Here is a 17,588-nt window from a genome sequence, read left to right on the forward strand (position 1 = left end):
GTTTGGGGTGAGTGTGGGGTGGGGTTTGGGGGTGAGTGTGGGGTTTGGGGTGAGTGTGGGGTGGGGTTTGGGGATGAGTTTGGGGATGAGTGTGGGGTTTGGGGTGAGTGTGGGGTTTGGGGTGAGTGTGGGGTTTGGGGTGAGTGTGGGGTTTGGGGTGAGTGTGGGGTTTGGGGTGAGTGTGGGGTGGGGTTTGGGATGAGTGTGGGGTTTGGGGTGAGTGTGGGGTTTGGGGTGAGTGTGGGGTGGGGTTTGGGATGAGTGTGGGGTTTGGGATGAATGTGGGGTTTGGGGTGAGTGTGGGGTTTGGGGTGAGTGTGGGGTTTGGGGTGAGTGTGGGGTAGGGTTTGGGATGAGTGTGGGTGTGGTTTGGGATGAGTGTGGGGTGGGGTTTGGGATGAGTGTGGGGTGGGGTTTGGGATGAGTGTGGGGTGGGGTTTGGGATGAATGTGGGGTGGGGTTTGGGGGTGAGTGTGGGGTGGGGTTTGGGGGTGAGTGTGGGGTGGGATGTGGGGGTGAGCATGGGGTGGGGTTTGGGGGTGAGTGGGGTGGGGTTTGGGGGTGTGGGGTGGGGTTTGCGGGTGTGTATGGGGTGGGGTTTGGGGGTGAGTGTGCGGTGGGGTTTGGGGGTGAGCGTGGGGTGGGGTTTAGGGGTGAGTGTGGGGAGAGGTTTGGGTTGAATGTGGGGTGGGGTTTGGGGGGGGGGGAGTGTGGGGTGGGGTTTAGGGGTGAGCGTGGGGTAGGGTTTGGGGGTGAGGGTGGGGTGGAGTTTGTGGGTGAGCGTGGGGTGTGGTTTGTGATGAGCGTGGGGTGTGGTTTGGGATGAGCGTGGGGTGGGGTTTGGGGGTGAGCGTGGGGTGGGGTTTGGGGTGAGTGGGGTGGGGTTTGGGGGTGAGCGTGGTGTGGGGTTTGGGGTGAGCATGGTGTGGAGTTTGGGATGAGCGTGGGGTGGGATGTGGGGGTGAGCGTGGGGTAGGGTTTGGGGGTGAGAGTGCGGTGGGGTTTAGGGGTGAGCGTGGGGTGTGGTTTGGGATGAGCGTGGGGTAGGGTTTGGGGGTGAGCGTGGGGTGGGGTTTGGGGTGAGTGGGGTGGGGTTTGGTGGTGAGCGTGGTTTGGGGTGAGCATGGTGTGGAGTTTGGGATGAGCGTGGGGTGGTATGTGGGGGTGAGCGTGGGGTGGGATTTGGGGGTGAGTGTGGGAAGGGATTTAGAGAGGAGTGTGCGGTGGGATTTGGGATGAGTGTGAGGTGGGGTTTGGGGTGAGCGTGGGGTGGGATTTAGAGATGAGTGTGGGGTGGGGTTTGGGGGTGAGTGTGGGGTGGGGTTTGGGGGTGAGTGTGGGGTGGGGTTTGGGGGTGAGTGTGGGGTGGGGTTTGGGGGTGAGTGTGGGGTGGGGTTTGGGGTGGGGTTTGGGATGAGTGTGGGGTGGGGTTTGGGGGTGAGATTGGGGTGGGGTTTGGGGGTGAGCGTGGGGTGGGGTTTGGGGTGAGCGTGGGGTGAGATTTGGGGGTGAGTGTGGGGTGGGGTTTGGGGGTGAGTGTGGGGTGGGGTTTGGGGATGAGTGTGGGGTAGGGTTTGGGATGAGTGTGGGTGTGGTTTGGGATGAGTGTGGGGTGGGGTTTGGGATGAGTGTGGTGTGGGGTTTGGGATGAGTGGGGTGGGGTTTGGGGGTGAGTGTGGGGTGGGGTTTGGGGGTGAGTGTGGGGTGGGATGTGGGGGTGAGCATGGGGTGGGGTTTGGGGGTGAGTGTGGGGTGGGGTTTGGGGGTGTGGGGTGGGGTTTGGGGGTGAGCGTGGGGTGGGGTTTGGGGGTGAGTGTGCGGTGGGGTTTGGGGGTGAGCGTGGGGTGGGGTTTAGGGGTGAGTGTGGGGAGGGGTTTGGGTTGAATGTGGGGTGGGGTTTGGGGGGGGGGGGAGTGTGGGGTGGGGTTTAGGGGTGAGCGTGGGGTAGGGTTTGGGGGTGAGGGTGGGGTGGGGTTTGTGGGTGAGCGTGGGGTGGGGTTTGTGATGAGCGTGGGGTGGGGTTTGGGGGTGAGCGTGGGGTGGGGTTTGGGGTGAGTGGGGTGGGGTTTGGGGGTGAGCGTGGTGTGGGGTTTGGGGTGAGCATGGTGTGGAGTTTGGGATGAGCGTGGGGTGGGATGTGGGGGTGAGCGTGGGGTAGGGTTTGGGGGTGAGAGTGGGGTGGGGTTTAGGGGTGAGCGTGGGGTGTGGTTTGGGATGAGCGTGGGGTAGGGTTTGGGGGTGAGCGTGGGGTGGGGTTTGGGGTGAGTGGGGTGGGGTTTGGGGGTGAGCGTGGTGTGGAGTTTGGGATGAGCGTGGGGTGGTATGTGGGGGTGAGCGTGGGGTGGGGTTTGGGGGTGAGTGTGGGAAGGGATTTAGAGAGGAGTGTGCGGTGGGATTTGGGATGAGCGTGGGGTGGGGTTTGGGGATCAGTGTGGGGTGGGGTTTGGGGGTGAGCGTGGGGTGGGGTTTGGTGGTGAGCGTGGGGTGGGGTTTGGGGGTGAGCGTGGGGTGAGATTTGGGGGTGAGCGTGCGGTGGGGTTTGGGGGTGAGCGTGGGGTGGGGTTTGGGGGTCAGTGTGGGGTTTGGGGTGAGTGTGGGGTTTGGGGTGAGTGTGGGGTTTGGGGTAAGTGTGGGGTTTGGGGTGGGTGTGGGGTTTGGGGTGAGTGTGGGGTTTGGGGTGAGTGGGGTTTGGGGTGAGTGTGGGGTTTGGGGTGAGTGTGGGGTTTGGGGTGAGTGTGGGGTGGGGTTTGGGGTGAGTGTGGGGTTTGGGGTGAGTGTGGGGTTTGGGGTGAGTGTGGGGTGGGGTTTGGGATGAGTGTGGGGTTTGGGGTGAGTGTGGGGTTTGGGGTGAGTGTGGGGTGGGGTTTGGGATGAGTGTGGGGTTTGGGGTGATTGTGGGGTTTGGGATGAGTGTGGGGTTTGGGGTGAATGTGGGGTTTGGGGTGAGTGTGGGGTTTGGGGTGAGTGTGGGGTTTGGGGTGAGTGTGGGGTTTGGGGTGAGTGTGGGGTTTGGGGGTGAGTGTGGGGTTTGGGATGAGTGTGGGGTTTGGGATGAGTGTGGGGTTTGGGATGAGTGTGGGGTTTGGGATGAGTGTGGGGTGGGGTTTGGGGGTGAGTGTGGGGTGGGATGTGGGGGTGAGCATGGGGTGGGGTTTGTTGGTGAGTGTGGGGTGGGGTTTGGGGGTGTGGGGTGGGGTTTGGGGGTGTGGGGTGGGGTTTGCGGGTGTGTATGGGGTGGGGTTTGGCGGTGAGTGTGCGGTGGGGTTTGGGGGTGAGCGTGGGGTGGGGTTTAGGGGTGAATGTGGGGAGGGGTTTGGGATGAATGTGGGGTGGGGTTTGGGGGGGGGAGTGTGGGGTGGGGTTTAGGGGTGAGCGTGGGGTAGGCTTTGGGGGTGAGGGTGGGGTGGGGTTTGGGGGTGAGGGTGGGGTGGGGTTTGGGGGTGAGCGTGGGGTGTGGTTTGGGATGAGCGTGGGTTGGGGTTTGGGGGTGAGCGTGGGGTGGGGTTTGGGGTGAGTGGGGTGGGGTTTGGGGGTGAGCGTGGGGTGGGGTTTGGGGTGAGTGGGGTGGGGTTTGGGGGTGAGCGTGGTGCGGGGTTTGGGGTGAGCATGGTGTGGAGTTTGGGATGAGCGTGGGGTGGGATGTGGGGGTGAGCGTGGGGTAGGGTTTGGTGGTGAGGGTGGGGTGGGGTTTAGGGGTGAGCGTGGGGTGTGGTTTGGGATGAGCGTGGGGTGGGGTTTGGGGGTGAGCGTGGGGTGGGGTTTGGGGTGAGTGGGGTGGGGTTTGGGGGTGAGCGTGGGGTGGGGTTTGGGGTGAGCATGGTGTGGAGTTTGGGATGAGCGTGGGGTGGTATGTGGGGGTGAGCGTGGGGTGGGGTTTGGGGGTGAGTGTGGGAAGGGATTTAGAGAGGAGTGTGCGGTGGGATTTGGGATGAGCGTGGGGTGGGGTTTGGGGATCAGTGTGTGGTGGGGTTTGGGCGTGAGCGTGGGGTGGGGTTTGGGGGTGAGCGTGGGGTGGGGTTTGGGGGTGAGCGTGGGGTGAGATTTGGGGGAGAGTGTGGGGTGGGGTTTGGGGGTGAGCGTGGGGTGGGGTTTGGGGGTCAGTGTGGGGTTTGGGATGAGTGTGGGGTTTGGGGTGAGTGTGGGGTTTGGGGTGAGTGTGGGGTTTGGGATGAGTGTGGGGTTTGGGGTGAGTGTGGGGTTTGGGGTGAGTGTGGGGTTTGGGGTGAGTGTGGGGTGGGGTTTGGGGTGAGTGTGGGGTTTGGGGTGAGTGTGGGGTTTGGGGTGAGTATGGGGTGGGGTTTGGGGGTGAGTGTGGGGTTTGGGGTGAGTGTGGGGTGGGGTTTGGGGATGAGTTTGGGGATGAGTGTGGGGTTTGGGGTGAGTGTGGGGTTTGGGGTGAGTGTGGGGTTTGGGGTGAGTGTGGGGTTTGGGGTGAGTGTGGGGTTTGGGGTGAGTGTGGGGTGGGGTTTGGGATGAGTGTGGGGTTTGGGGTGAGTGTGGGGTTTGGGGTGAGTGTGGGGTGGGGTTTGGGATGAGTGTGGGGTTTGGGATGAATGTGGGGTTTGGGGTGAGTGTGGGGTTTGGGGTGAATGGGGTGGGGTTTGGGATGAGTGTGGGGTTTGGGGTGAGTGTGGGGTTTGGGATGAGTGTGGGGTTTGGGGTGAATGTGGGGTTTGGGGTGAGTGTGGGGTTTGGGGTGAGTGTGGGATTTGGGGTGAGTGTGGGGTTTGGGGTGAGTGTGGGGTTTGGGGTGAGTGTGGGGTTTGGGGGTGAGTGTGGGGTTTGGGGGTGTGTGGGGTTTGGGATGACTGTGGGGTTTGGGGGTGAGTGTGGGGTGGGGTTTGGGGGTGAGTGTGGGGTTTGGGATGAGTGTGGGGTTTGGGATGAGTGTGGGGTTTGGGGTGAGTGTGGGGTTTGGGGATGAGTGTGGGGTTTGGGATGAGTGTGGGGTTTGGGGTGAGTGTGGGGTGGGGTTTGGGGATGAGTGTGGGGTTTGGGGTGAGTGTGGGGTTTGGGGGTCAATGTGGGGTTTGAGATGAGTGTGGGGTTTGGGGGTGAGTGTGGGGTGGGGTTTGGGGATGAGTGTGGGGTTTGGGGTGAGTGTGGGGTTTGGGGTGAGTGTGGGGTGTGGGGTGAGTGTGGGGTGGGGTTTGGGGATGGGTTTGGGGTGAGTGTGGGGTGGGGTTTGGGGTGAGTGTGGGGTTTGGGGTGAGTGTGGGGTTTGGGGGTGAATGTGGGGTTTGGGATGAGTGTGGGGTTTGGGGGTGAGTGTGGGGTGGGGTTTGGGGATGAGTGTGGGGTTTGGGGTGAATGTGGGGTTTGGGATGAGTGGGGTTTGGGGTGAGTGTGGGGTGGGGTTTGGGGTGAGTGTGGGGTTTGGGGTGGGGTTTGGGGTGAGTGTGGGGTTTGGGGTGAGTGTGGGGTTTGGGGTCAGTGTGGGGTTTGGGGTGAGTGTGGGGTTTGGGGTGAGTGTGGGGTTTGGGGTGAGTGTGGGGTTTGGGGATGAGTGTGGGGTTTGGGGGTGAGTGTGGGGTTTGGGGGTGAGTGTGGGGTGGGGTTTGGTGTGAGTGTGGGGTTTGGGGTGAGTGTGGGGTTTGGGGTGAGTGTGGGGTTTGGGATGAGTGTGGGGTTTGGGATGAGTGTGGGGTTTGGGATGAGTGTGGAGTTTGGGTTGAGTGTGGGGTGGGGTTTGGGGATGAGTGTGGGGTTTGGGGTGAGTGTGGGGTGGGGTTTGGGGATGAGTGTGGGGTTTGGGGTGAGTGTGGTGTTTGGGGTGAATGTGGGGTTTGGGGTGAGTGTGGGGTTTGGGGTGAGTGTGGGGTTTGGGGTGAGTGTGGGGTTTGGGGTGAGTGTGGGGTGGGGTTTGGGGTGAGTGTGGGGTTTGGTGTGAGTGTGGGGTTTGGGGTGAGTGTGGGGTTTGGGGTGAGTGTGGGGTTTGGGGTGAGTGTGGGGTGGGGTATGGGGTGAGTGTGGGGTTTGGGGTGAGTGTGGGGTTTGGGGTGAGTGGGGTTTGGGGTGAGTGTAGGGTTTGGGGTGAGTGTGGGGTTTGGGGTGAGTGTGGGGTTTGGGGTGAGTGTGGGGTTTGGGGTGAGTGTGGGGTTTGGGTGAGTGTGGGGTTTGGGGTGAGTGTGGGGGGTTTGGGGGTGAGTGTGGGGTTTGGGGTGAGTGTGGGGTTGGGGTGAGTGTGGGGTTTGGGGTGGTGTGGGGTTTGGGGTGAGTGTGGGGTGGGGTTGGGGGTGAGTGTGGGGTTTGGGGTGAGTGTGGGGTGGGGATTGGGGTGAGTTGGGGTGGTGTGGGGTTGGGGTGGGTGGGGTTTGGGGGGTGGTGTGGGGGGGGGTTTGGGGTGAGTGTGGGGTTTGGGGTGAGTGTGGGGTTTGGGGTGAGTGTGGGGTTTGGGGTGAGTGTGGGGTTTGTGGTGAGTGTGGGGTTTGGGGGTGAGTGTGAGGTTTGGGATGGTGTGGGGGTTTGGGGGTGAGTGTGGGGTGGGGTTTGGGGATGAGTGTGGGGTTTGGGGTGAGTTGGGGTTTGGGGTGAGGGTGGGGTTTGGGGTGAGTGTGGGGTTTGGGATGAGTGTGGGGTTTGGGGTGGTGTGGGGTTGGGGGTGGTGTGGGGTTTGGGGTGGGTGTGGGGTTTGGGGTGGTGTGGGGGTTGGGGTGAGTGTGGGGGTTGGGGGTGAGTGTGGGGGTGGGGTTTGGGGTGGGTGTGGGGTTTGGGGGTGGGTGTGGGGTTGGGGGTGGTGTGGGGTTGGGGTGAGTTTGGGGTTGGGGTGGTGTGGGGGTGGGTTTGGGGTGGTGGGGTGGGGTGAGTGTGGGGTGGGGGTTGGGGGGGTGGGTGTGGGGTTTGGGGGTGAGTGTGGGATGGGGTTTGGGCATGGTGTGGGGGTTTGGGTGAGTGTGGGGTTTGGGTGAGTGTGGGGTTTGGGTGAGTGTGGGGGTTGGGATGAGTGTGGGGTTTGGGATGGTGTGGTGTTTGGGATGGTGTGGGGTTTGGGATGAGTGTGGGAAGGGATTTAGAGAGGAGTGTGCGGTGGGATTTGGGATGAGCGTGGGGTGGGGTTTGGGGGTCAGTGTGGGGTTTGGGGTGAGTGTGGGGTTTGGGGTGAGTGTGGGGTTTGGGGTGAGTGTCGGGTTTGGGGTGAGTGTGGGGTTTGGGGTGAGTGTGGGGTTTGGGGTGAGTGTGGGGTTTGGGTGAGTGTGGGGTGGGGTTTGGGGTGAGTGTGGGGTTTGGGGTGAGTGTGGGGTGGAGTTTGGGGGTGAGTGTGGGGTTTGGGGTGAGTGTGGGGTGGGGTTTGGGGATGGGTTTGGGGTGAGTGTGGGGTTTGGGTTGAGTGTGGGGTTTGGGGTGAGTGTGGGGTGGGGTTTGGGATGAGTGTGGGGTTTGGGGTGAGTGTGGGGTTTGGGGTGAGTGTGGGGTTTGGGGTGAATGTGGGGTGGGGTTTGGGATGAGTGTGGGGTTTGGGGTGAGTGTGGGGTTTGGGGTGAGTGTGGGGTTTGGGGTGAGTGTGGGGTGGGTTTGGGATGAGTGTGGGGTTTGGGGTGAGTGTGGGGTTTGGGATGAGTGTGGGGTTTGGGGTGAATGTGGGGTTGGGGTGAATGTGGGGTTTGGGGTGTGTGTGGGGTTGGGGTGAGTGTGGGGTGTGGGGGTGAGTGTGGGGTTTGGGGGTGAGTGTGGGGTTTGGGGGTGTGTGGGGTTGGGATGAGTGTGGGGGTTTTGGGGGTGAGTGTGGGGTGGGATTTGGGGGTGAGTGTGGGGTTTGGGATGAGTGTGGGGTTTGGGATGAGTGTGGGGTTTGGGTTGAGTGTGGGGTTTGGGTTGAGTGTGGGGTTGGGGGTGAGTGTGGGGTTTGGGGTGAGTGTGGGGTGGGGTTTGTTGTGAGTGTGGGGTTTGGGATGAGTGTGGGGTTTGGGGTGAGTGTGGGGTGGGGTTTGGGGGTGAGTGTGGGGTTTGGGGTGAGTGTGGGGTTTGGGGGTGAATGTGTGGGTTTGGGATGAGTGTGGGGTTTGGGGTTGAGTGTGGGTGGGGTTTGGGGTGAGTGGTGGGGTGGGGTTTGGGGTGAGTGTGGGGTTTGGGGTGAGTGTGGGGTTTGGGGCTGAATGTGGGGTTTGGGGTGAGTGTGGGGTTTGCGGTGAGTGTGGGGTTTGGGGTGAGTGTGGGGTTTGGGGTGAGTGTGGGGTGGGGTTTGGGGTGAGTGTGTGGTTTGGGGTGAGTGTAGGGTTTGGGGTGAGTATGGGGTTTGGGGTGAGTGTGGGGTTTGGGGTGAGTGTGGGGTTTGGGGTGAGTGTGGTGTTTGGGGTGAGTGTGGGGTTTGGGGTGAATGTGGGGTTTGGGGTGAGTGTGGGGGTTTGGGGTGAGTGTGGGGGTTGGGGTGGGTGTGGGGTGGGGTTTGGGGGTGAGTGTGGGGTTTGGGGTGAGTGTGGGGTGGGGATTGGGGTGAGTGTGGGGTTTGGGGTGAGTGGGGTTTGGGGGTGAGTGTGGGGTGGGGTTTGGGGTGAGTGTGGGGTTTGGGGTGAGTGTGGGGTTTGGGGTGAGTGTGGGGTTTGGGGTGAGTGTGGGGTTTGGGGTGAGTGTGGGGTTTGGGGGTGAGTGTGAGGTTTGGGATGAGTGTGGGGTTTGGGGGTGAGTGTGGGGTGGGGTTGGGGATGAGTGTGGGGTTTGGGGTGAGTTTGGGGTTTGGGGTGAGTGTGGGGTGGGGTTGATGATGAGTGTGGGGTTTGGGGTGAGTGTGGGGTTTGGGGTGAGTGTGGGGTTTGGGGTGAGTGTGGGGTTTGGGGTGAGTGTGGGGTTTGGGGGTGAGTGTGGGGTTTGGGGGTGGTGTGGGGTGGGGTTTGGGGATGAGTGTGGGGTTTGGGGTGAGTGTGGGGTTTGGGGTGAGTGTGGGGGTTTGGGGTGAGTGTGGGGTTTGGGGTGAGTGTGGGGTTTGGGGTGAGTGTGGGGTTTGGGGTGAGTGTGGGGTTTGGGGTAAGTGTGGGGTTTGGGGTGAGTTTGGGGTTTGGGGTGAGTGTGGGGTGGGTTTTGGGGATGAGTGGGGTTTGGGGTGAGTGTGGGGTTTGGGGTGAGTGTGGGGTGTGGTTTGGGGGTGAGTGTGGGGTTTGGGGGTGAGTGTGGGATGGGGTTTGGGGTGAGTGTGGGGTTTGGGATGAGTGTGGGGTTTGGGATGAGTGTGGGGTTTGGGATGAGTGTGGGGTTTGGGATGGTGTGGGGTTTGGGATGAGTGTGGGAGGGATTTAGAGAGGAGTGTGCGGTGGGATTTGGGATGAGCGTGGGGTGGGGTTTGGGGGTCAGTGTGGGGTTTTGGATGAGTGTGGGGTTTGGGGTGAGTGTGGGGTTTGGGGTGAGTGTGGGGTTTGGGGTGAGTGTGGGGTTTGGGGTGAGTGTGGGGTTTGGGGTGAGTGTGGGGTCGGGTTTGGGGTGAGTGTGGGGTTTGGGATGAGTGGGGTTCGGGGTGAGTGTGGGGTTTGGGGTGAGTGTGGGGTGGAGTTTGGGGGTGAGTGTGGGGTTTGGGGTGAGTGTGGGGTGGGGTTTGCGGATGGGTTTGGGGTGAGTGTGGGGTTTGGGGTGAGTGTGGGGTTTGGGGTGAGTGTGGGGTGGGGTTTGGGATGAGTGTGGGGTTTGGGGTGAGTGTGGGGTTTGGGGTGAGTGTGGGGTTTGGGGTGAGTGTGGGGTGGGGTTTGGGATGAGTGTGGGGTTTGGGGTGAGTGTGGGGTTTGGGGTGAGTGTGGGGTTTGGGGTGAGTGTGGGGTGGGGTTTGGGGTGAGTGTGGGGTTTGGGGTGAGTGTGGGGTTTGGGGTGAATGTGGGGTTTGGGGTGAGTGTGGGGTTTGGGGTGAGTGTGGGGTGGAGTTTGGGGTGAGTGTGGAGTTTGGGGTGAGTGTGGGGTTTGAGGTGAGTGTGGGGTTTGGGGTGAGTGTGGGGTTTGGGGTGAGTGTGGGGTGGGGTTTGGGGTGAGTGTGGGGTGGGGTTTGGGGTGAGTGTGGGGTGGGGTTTGGGGTGAGTGTGGGGTGGGGTTTGGGGTGAGTGTGGGGTTTGGGGTGAGTGTGGGGTTTGGGGTGAGTGTGGGGTTTGGTGTGAGTGTGGGGTTTGGGGTGAGTGTGGGGTGGGGTTTGGGGTGAGTGTGGGGTTTGGGGTGAGTGTGGGGTGGGGTTTAGGGTGAGTGTGGGGTTTGGGGTGAGTGTGGTTTGGGGTGAGGGTGGGGTTTGGGGTGAGGGTGGGGTGAGGGTGGGGTGGGGTGGGTGTGGGTGGGGTGGGGTGAGTGTGGGGTTTGGGGTGAGTGTGGGGTTTGGGGTGAGTGTGGGGTTTGGGGTGAGTGTGGGGTGGGGCTTGGGGTGAGTGTATGGTTTGGGGTGAGTGTGGGGTTTGGGGTGAGTGTGGGGTTTGGGGTGAGTGTGGGATGGGGTTTGTGGTGAGTGTGGGGTGGGGTTTGGGGTGAGTGTGGGGTGGGGTTTGGGGTGAGTGTGGGGTTTGGGGTGAGTGTGGGGTGGGGTTTGGGGTGAGTGTGGGGTGGGGTTTGGGGTGAGTGTGGGGTTTGGGGTGAGTGTGGGGTGGCGTTTGGGGTGAGTGTGGGGTTTGGGGTGAGTGGGGTGGGGTTTGGGTGAGGGTGGGGTTTGGGGTCAGGGTGGGGTGAGTGTGGGGTGGGGTGAGTGTGGGGTTTGGGGTGAGTGTGGGGTGGGGTTTTGGGTGAGTGTGGGGTTTGGGGTGAGTGTGGGGTGGGGTTTGGGGTGAGTGTGGGGTTTGGGGTGAGTGTGGGGTGGGGTTTGGGTGAGGGTGGGGTTTGGGGTCAGGGTGGGGTGAGTGTGGGGTGGGGTGAGTGTGGGGTGGGGTGAGTGTGGGGTTTGGGGGTGAGTGTGGGGTTTGGGGTAAGTGTGGGGTTTGGGGTGAGTGTGGGGTTTGGGGTGAGTGTGGGGTTTGGGGTGAGTGTGGGGTGGGGTGAGTGTGGGGTGGGGTGGGGTGAGTGTGGGTTTTGGGTTGAGTGTGGGTTTGGGTTGAGTGTGGGGTTTGGGGTGAGTGTGGGGTTTGGAGTGAGTGTGGGGTGGGGTGAGTGTGGGGTGGGGTTTGGGGTGAGTGTGGGGTGGGGTTTGGGGTGAGTGTGGGGTTTGGGGTGAGTGTGGGGTGGGGTGGGGTGAGTGTGGGTTGGGGTGGGGTGAGTGTGGTGTGGGGTGAGTGTGGGGTTTGGGGTGAGTGTGGGGTTTGGGGTGAGTGTGGGGTTTGGGGTGAGTGTGGGGTTTGGGGTGAGTGTGGGGTTTGGGGTGAGTGTGGGGTTTGGGGTGAGTGTGGGGTGGAGTTTGGGGTGAGTGTGGGGTTTGGGGTGAGTGTGGGGTTTGGGGTGAGTGTGGGGTTTGGGGTGAGTGTGGGGTTTGGGGTGAGTGTGGGGTGGGGTTTGGGGTGAGTGTGGGGTTTGGGGTGAGTGTGGGGTTTGGGGTGAATGTGGGGTTTGGGGTGAGTGTGGTGTTTGGGGTGAGTGTGGGGTTTGGGGTGAGTGTGGGGTGGGGTGAGTGTGGGGTTTGGGGTGAGTGTGGGGTTTGTGGTGAGTGTGGGGTGGGGTTTGGGGTGAGTGTATGGTTTGGGGTGAGTGTGGGGTTTGGGGTGAGTGTGGGATGGGGTTTGTGGTGAGTGTGGGGTGGGGTTTGGGGGTGAGTGTGGGGTGGGGTTTGGGGTGAGTGTGGGGTTTGGGGTGAGTGTGGGGTTTGGGGTGAGTGTGGGGTTTGGGGTGAGTGTGGGGTTTGGGGTGAGTGTGGGGTTTGGGGTGAGTGTGGGGTTTGGGGTGAGTGTGGTTTGGGGTGAGGGTGGGGTGAGGGTGGGGTGGGGTGAGTGTTGGGTTTGGGGTGAGTGTGGGGTGGTGTGAGTGTGGGGTGGGGTTTGGGGTGGTGTGGGGTTTGGGTTGAGTGTGGGGTTTGGGGTGAGTGTGGGGTGGTGTGAGTGTGGGGTGGGGTTGGGTTGAGTGTGGGGTTTGGGGTGAGTGTGGGGTTTGGGGTGAGTGTGGGGTTTGGAGTGAGTGTGGGGTGGGGTGAGTGTGGGGTGGGGTTTGGGGTGAGTGTGGGGTTTGTGGTGAGTGTGGGGTGGGGTTTGGGGTGAGTGTGGGGTGGGGTTTGGAGTGAGTGTGGGGTGGGGTTTGGGGTGAGTGTGGGGTGGGGTTTGGGGTGAGTGTGGGGTTTGGAGTGAGTGTGGGGTGGGGTGAGTGTGGGGTGGTGTTTGGGGTGAGTGTGGGGTGGGGTTTGGGGTGAGTGGGGTTTGGGGTGAGTGTGGGGTGGGGTGGGGTGAGTGTGGGTTGGGGTGGGGTGAGTGTGGGGTGGGGTGAGTGTGGGGTTTGGGGTGAGTGTGGGGTTTGGGGTGAGTGTGGGGTTTGGGGTGAGTGTGGGGTTTGGGGTGAATGTGGGGTTGGGGTGAGTGTGGGGTGGGGTTTGGGGTGAGTGTGGGGTTTGGGGTGAGTGTGGGGTTTGGGGTGAGTGTGGGGTTTGGGGTGAGTGTGGGGTTTGGGTTGAGTGTGGGATGGGGTTTGGGGTGAGTGTGGGGGGGGTTTGGGGTGAGTGTGGGGTGGGGTTTGGGGTGAGTGTGGGGTTTGGGGTGAGTGTGGGGTTTGGGGTGAGTGTGGGGTTTGGGGTGAGTGTGGGGTTTGGGGTGAGTGTGGGGTTTGGGGTGAGTGTGGGGTTTGGGGTGAGTGTGGGGTGGGGGTTGGGATGAGTGTGGGGTTGGGGGTGAGTGTGGGGTTTGGGGTGAGTGTGGGGTTTGGGGTGAGTGTGGGGTTTGGGGTGAGTGTGGGGTTTGGGGTGAGTGTGGGGTTTGGGGTGAGTGTGGGGTTTGGGGTGAGTGTGGGGTGGGGTTTGGGGTGAGTGTGGGGTTTGGGGTGAGTGTGGGGTGGGGTTTGGGGTGAGAGTGGGGTTTGGGGTGAGTGTGGTTTGGGGTGAGGGTGGAGTTTGGGGTGAGGGTGGGGTTTGGGGGTGGGGTGGGGTGAGAGTGGGGTGGGGTGAGTGTGGAGTGGGGTGAGTGTGGGGTTTGGGGTGAGTGTGGGGTTTGGGGTGAGTGTGGGGTGGGGTTTGGGATGAGTGTGGGGTTGGGGTGAGTGTGGGGTTTGGGGTGAGTGTGGGGTTTGGGGTGAGTGTGGGGTTTGGGGTGAGTGTGGGTTTGGGGTGAGTGTGGGGTTTGGGGTGAGTGTGGGGTTTGGGGTGAGTCTGGGATGGGGTTTGTGGTGAGTGTGGGGTGGGGTTTGGGGTGAGTGTGGGGTGGGGTTTGGGCTGAGTGTGGGGTTTGGCGTGAGTGTGGGGTTTGGGGTGAGTGTGGGGTTTGGGGTGAGTGTGGGGTTTGGGGTGAGTGTGGGGTGGGGTTTGGGGTGAGTGTGGGGTTTGGGGTGAGTGTGGTTTGGGGTGAGGGTGTGGTTTGGGGTGAGGGTGGGGTTTGGGGTGAGTGTGGGGTTTGGGGTGAGGGTGGGGTGAGGGTGGGGTGGGGTGAGTGTGGGGTTTGGGGTGAGTGTGGGGTTTGGGGTGAGTGTGGGGTGGTGTGAGTGTGGGGTGGGGTGAGTGTGGGGTGGGGTGAGTGTGGGGTGGGGTGGGGTGAGTGTGGGGTTTGGGTTGAGTGTGGGGTTTGGGGTGAGTGTGGGGTTTGGAGTGAGTGTGGGGTTTGGGGTGAGTGTGGGGTGGGGTGAGTGTGGGGTGGGGTGAGTGTGGGGTGGGGTTTGGAGTGAGTGTGGGGTGGGGTTTGGGGTGAGTGTGGGGTTTGGGGTGAGTGTGGGGTTTGGGGTGAGTGTGGGGTGGGGTGAGTGTGGGGTGGGGTGAGTGTGGGGTTTGGGGTGAGTGTGGGGTGGGGTGAGTGTGGGGTGGGGTGAGTGTGGGGTGGCGTGGGGTGAGGGTGGGGTGAGTGTGGGGTGGGGTGAGTGTGGGGTTTGGGGTGAGTGTGGGGTGGGGTGGGGTGAGGGTGGGGTGAGTGTGGGGTGGGGTGAGTGTGGGGTGGGGTGAGTGTGGGGTGGGGTGAGTGTGGGGTGGGGTGTGTTGTGACCAGAGGAATTTCTGTGTCTGCTCTTTATTTTAATAAGATCCTCCTGTCTCCTTTTGCAGAATATTCTCACATCCCAACGTGCTGCCGGTTCTTGGAGCCTGTCAGTCACCACCTGCCCCACACCCCATCATAATCACACACTGGATGCCTTATGGCTCTCTCTACAATGTCCTGCACGAGGGAACAAGTGAGTTTGCAGCAAAATGAAGAGATTGTAAAAACGTGAATGCAGTTCAGGAGATCGAGCAAAGCCGCTGCTGAACCCGGTGTGGACGGGGAATGGTGCAGCTTTCTCTGGGGTTCAATCTCCCTTTGCAGCAGGAACTGGAAAAGGAAGAGGCTGTATTTATCTGCTGCCTTCATAGTGTTTCCTCGACCATGAGTTACTGACAGAATACATTTGGTGTCATTAACCCGGCACTCCCCCACTCCACACACAAATTTGGGGAATGTCACCCAGGTTTTTCAATCCTCATCCCTCTAGAAGGATCAATTGGTATAAAGATTAGTCAGTGACATCCCACATTGCCAACTGACCTCACCCTTTAAAACTCACACGTCCAGAATAAACACTTGGAACTGCCCTACGCTGCGAGCTTTTAAAACCTAGAGAAACCTAGCAGCAGGGATACACTCGGAGCCAGAATGAGATGATTGCGGAGGAAGAGGCGGGCCCTCGGGGCAGGGTGGGGTGGAGATTAGAAACATGGGGTGGGTTGAAGCTCTGGAGGGATGTGGAGATGAGGGTGAGTCTTTTCAAATGGGCATTGCTTCATCGAGAATCCGTGTAAATCAGCTGGCACGGGTGGTGATAGATATTTGTTACGAGTCAGACACAGGCAGCAGAGGTTTGGATGACCTCAAGTTTCAGAAGGGTAGAAAAACGGAATACATTGGAATCGTTGAGTCTTGAAGCTCCTCTGCCAGGGTTGACGAGACTCATCTGACTGAAGACAACTCAAAAATTATATCTGAAGAGTGTTCAATCTGCTGTGACCCCCCTCTCCCTAAACATTCAGCTCACACATCTGTGAGCGGGAGCTGTTCCACCTGGGCGCTGAGCTCCACCTGGGCCCTGTGCTCCACCTGGGCCCTGATCTCCACCTGGGCCCTGATCTCCACCTGGGCCCTGAGCTCCACCTGGGCCCTGAGCTCCACCTGGGCCCTGAGCTCCACCTGGGCCCTGAGCTCCACCTGGGCCCTGAGCTCCACCTGGGCCCTGAGCTCCACCTGGGCCCTGAGCTCCACCTGGGCCCTGAGCTCCACCTGGGCCCTGAGCTCCACCTGGGCCCTGAGCTCCACCTGGGCCCTGAGCTCCACCTGGGCCCTGAGCTCCACCTGGGCCCTGAGCTCCACCTGGGCCCTGATCTCCACCTGGGCCCTGATCTCCACCTGGGCCCTGATCTCCACCTGGGCCCTGTGCTCCACCTGGGCCCTGTGCTCCACCTGGGCCCTGTGTTCCACCTGGGCCCTGTGTTCCACCTGGGCCCTGTGTTCCACCTGGGCCCTGTGTTCCACCTGGGCCCTGTGTTCCACCTGGGCCCTGTGTTCCACCTGGGCCCTGTGCTCCACCTGGGCCCTGTGTTCCACATGGTCCTGTGCTCCTCCTAGATTTGAGCCTGTGTTTGAGTAGGAGATCCCAGATTCGCAGTATACAGGGTGGGGCATGATTCAGAAATCTATGCTCAAGTCTCCATGAGAGCCAAACCGGGCACTGCCTGCCCAGTGCCTGCCCAGTGCCTGCCCAGTGCCTGCCCAGTGCCTGCCCTCTGCCTGCCCTCTGCCTGCCCACTGCCCGCCCACTGCCTGCCCTCTGCCCGCCCTCTGCCTGCCCAGTGCCTGCCCTCTGCCAGCTCTCTGCCTGCCCACTGCCCGCCCACTGTCTGCCCACTGTCTGCCCACTGTCTGCCCACTGCCCGCCCACTGCCCGCCCACTGCCTGCCCACTGCCTGCACTCTGCCTGCCCTCTGCCCGCCCACTGTCTGCCCACTGCCCGCCCACTGCCCGCCCACTGCCCGCCCACTGCCCGCCCTCTGCCCGCCCTCTGCCTGCCCTCTGCCTGCCCTCTGCCTGCCCTCTGCCTGCCCTCTGCCTGCCCTCTGCCAGCCCTCTGCCTGCCCAGTGCCTGCCCACTACCTGATCACTATTTGGGCAATAACTGTCTCCTGCACATTTGTTCTCTCCTTTACAGACTTTGTGGTGGACCAGACCCAGGCGGTGAAGTTTGCCTTGGATATTGCCCGGGGGCTGGCTTTCCTGCACACCCTGGAGCCCCTCATCGCCAGACATTATCTCAACAGCAAGAGCATCATGGTGAGCTGTCTGCACCTGATTCACTCACAAACTGCTTGGGGCAATTTTATGCCAGCCAGTCTTCGAGCAGCTATGGGTAACAAGTGATGTGAGGATGTGATCGGGTTGGTGTGGGGGTGGGGTTGGTGTGAGGGTCGGGTTGGTGTGGGGGTGGGGTTGGTGTGGGGGTCGGGGTGGTGTGGGGGGCGGGGTGGTGTGGGGGGCGTGTGGGGGTGGGGTTGGTGTGGGGGTGGGGTTGGTGTGGGGGCGGGTTGGTGTGGGGGTGGGGTTGGTGTGGGGGGCGGTTTGGTGTGGGGGGTGGGTTGGTTTGGGGGTGGGGGTGGTGTGGAGGGCGGGTTGGTGTGGGTGTGGGGGTGGTATGGGGGCGGGTTGATGTTGGTGTGGGGGGCGGTTTGGGGTGGGGGTGGTGTGGAGGGCGGGTTGGTGTGGGGGTGGGGTTGGTGTGGGGGTGGGGTTGGTGTGGGGGTGGGGTTGGTGTGGGGGGGCGGGGTTGGTGTGGGCGGGGTTGGTGTGTGGGCGGGGTTGGTGTGTGGGCGGGGTTGGTGTGTGGGCGGGGTTGGTGTGGGGTTGGGGTTGGTGTGGGGTTGGGGTTGGTGTGGGGTTGGGGTTGGTGTGGGGGTGGGGTTGGTGTGGGGGTGGGGTTGGTGTGGGGGTGGGGTTGGTGTTGGGGCTGGTGTGGAGGGCGGGTTGGTGTGGAGGGCGGGTTGGTGTGGAGGGCGGGTTGGTGTGGAGGGCGGGTTGGTGTGGAGGGCGGGTTGGTGTGGGGGACGGGTTGGTGTGGGGGGCGGGTTGGTGTGGGGGACGGGTTGGTGTGGGGTTGGTGTGGGGGTGGGGTTGGTGTAGGGGTGGGGTTGGTGTGGGGGTTTGGGTGGGGTTGGTGTGGGGGTGGGTTGGTGGGGTGGGGGTGGGGTTGGTGTGGGGGTTGGTGTGGGGGTGGGGTTGGTGTGGGAGTGGGGTTGGTGTGGGGGTGGGGTTGGTGTGGGGGTTTGGGTGGGGTTGGTGTGGGGGTGGAGGTGGGGTTGGTGTGGGGGTGGGGTTGGTGTGGGGGTGGGGTTGGTGTGGGGGTGGGGTTGGTGTGGGGGTGGAGGTGGGGTTGGTGTGGGGGTGGGGTTGGTGTGGGGGTGGGGGTGGTGTGGGGGTGGGGTGGGTGGGGTTGGCGTGGGGGTGGGGTTGGTGTGGGTAGGGTTGGTGTGGGGGTTGGTGTGGGGGTGGGCTTGGTGTGGGTGTGGGGTTGGTGTGGGTGAGGTTGGCGTGGGGGTGGGGTTGGTGTGGGTGGGGTTGGTGTGGGTGGGG

General features: G+C 62.3%; 1 protein-coding gene across 1 annotated transcript in view; it reads left to right on the forward strand.

Moving 5' to 3' along the window:
* ilk (integrin-linked kinase) overlaps positions 1-17,588 on the forward strand; it is a 284,664-nt gene that overhangs the window by 171,996 nt on the left and 95,080 nt on the right. The window contains exons 9-10 of the mRNA XM_072477562.1: positions 14,042-14,169; positions 16,174-16,295. Coding sequence (XP_072333663.1) covers positions 14,042-14,169; positions 16,174-16,295 — 250 coding nt within the window. The remainder of the gene's footprint in view (positions 1-14,041; positions 14,170-16,173; positions 16,296-17,588) is intronic.

Source organism: Scyliorhinus torazame, chromosome 15 (genome assembly GCF_047496885.1).
Source record: "Scyliorhinus torazame isolate Kashiwa2021f chromosome 15, sScyTor2.1, whole genome shotgun sequence".
Classification (NCBI taxonomy): domain Eukaryota; kingdom Metazoa; phylum Chordata; class Chondrichthyes; order Carcharhiniformes; family Scyliorhinidae; genus Scyliorhinus; species Scyliorhinus torazame.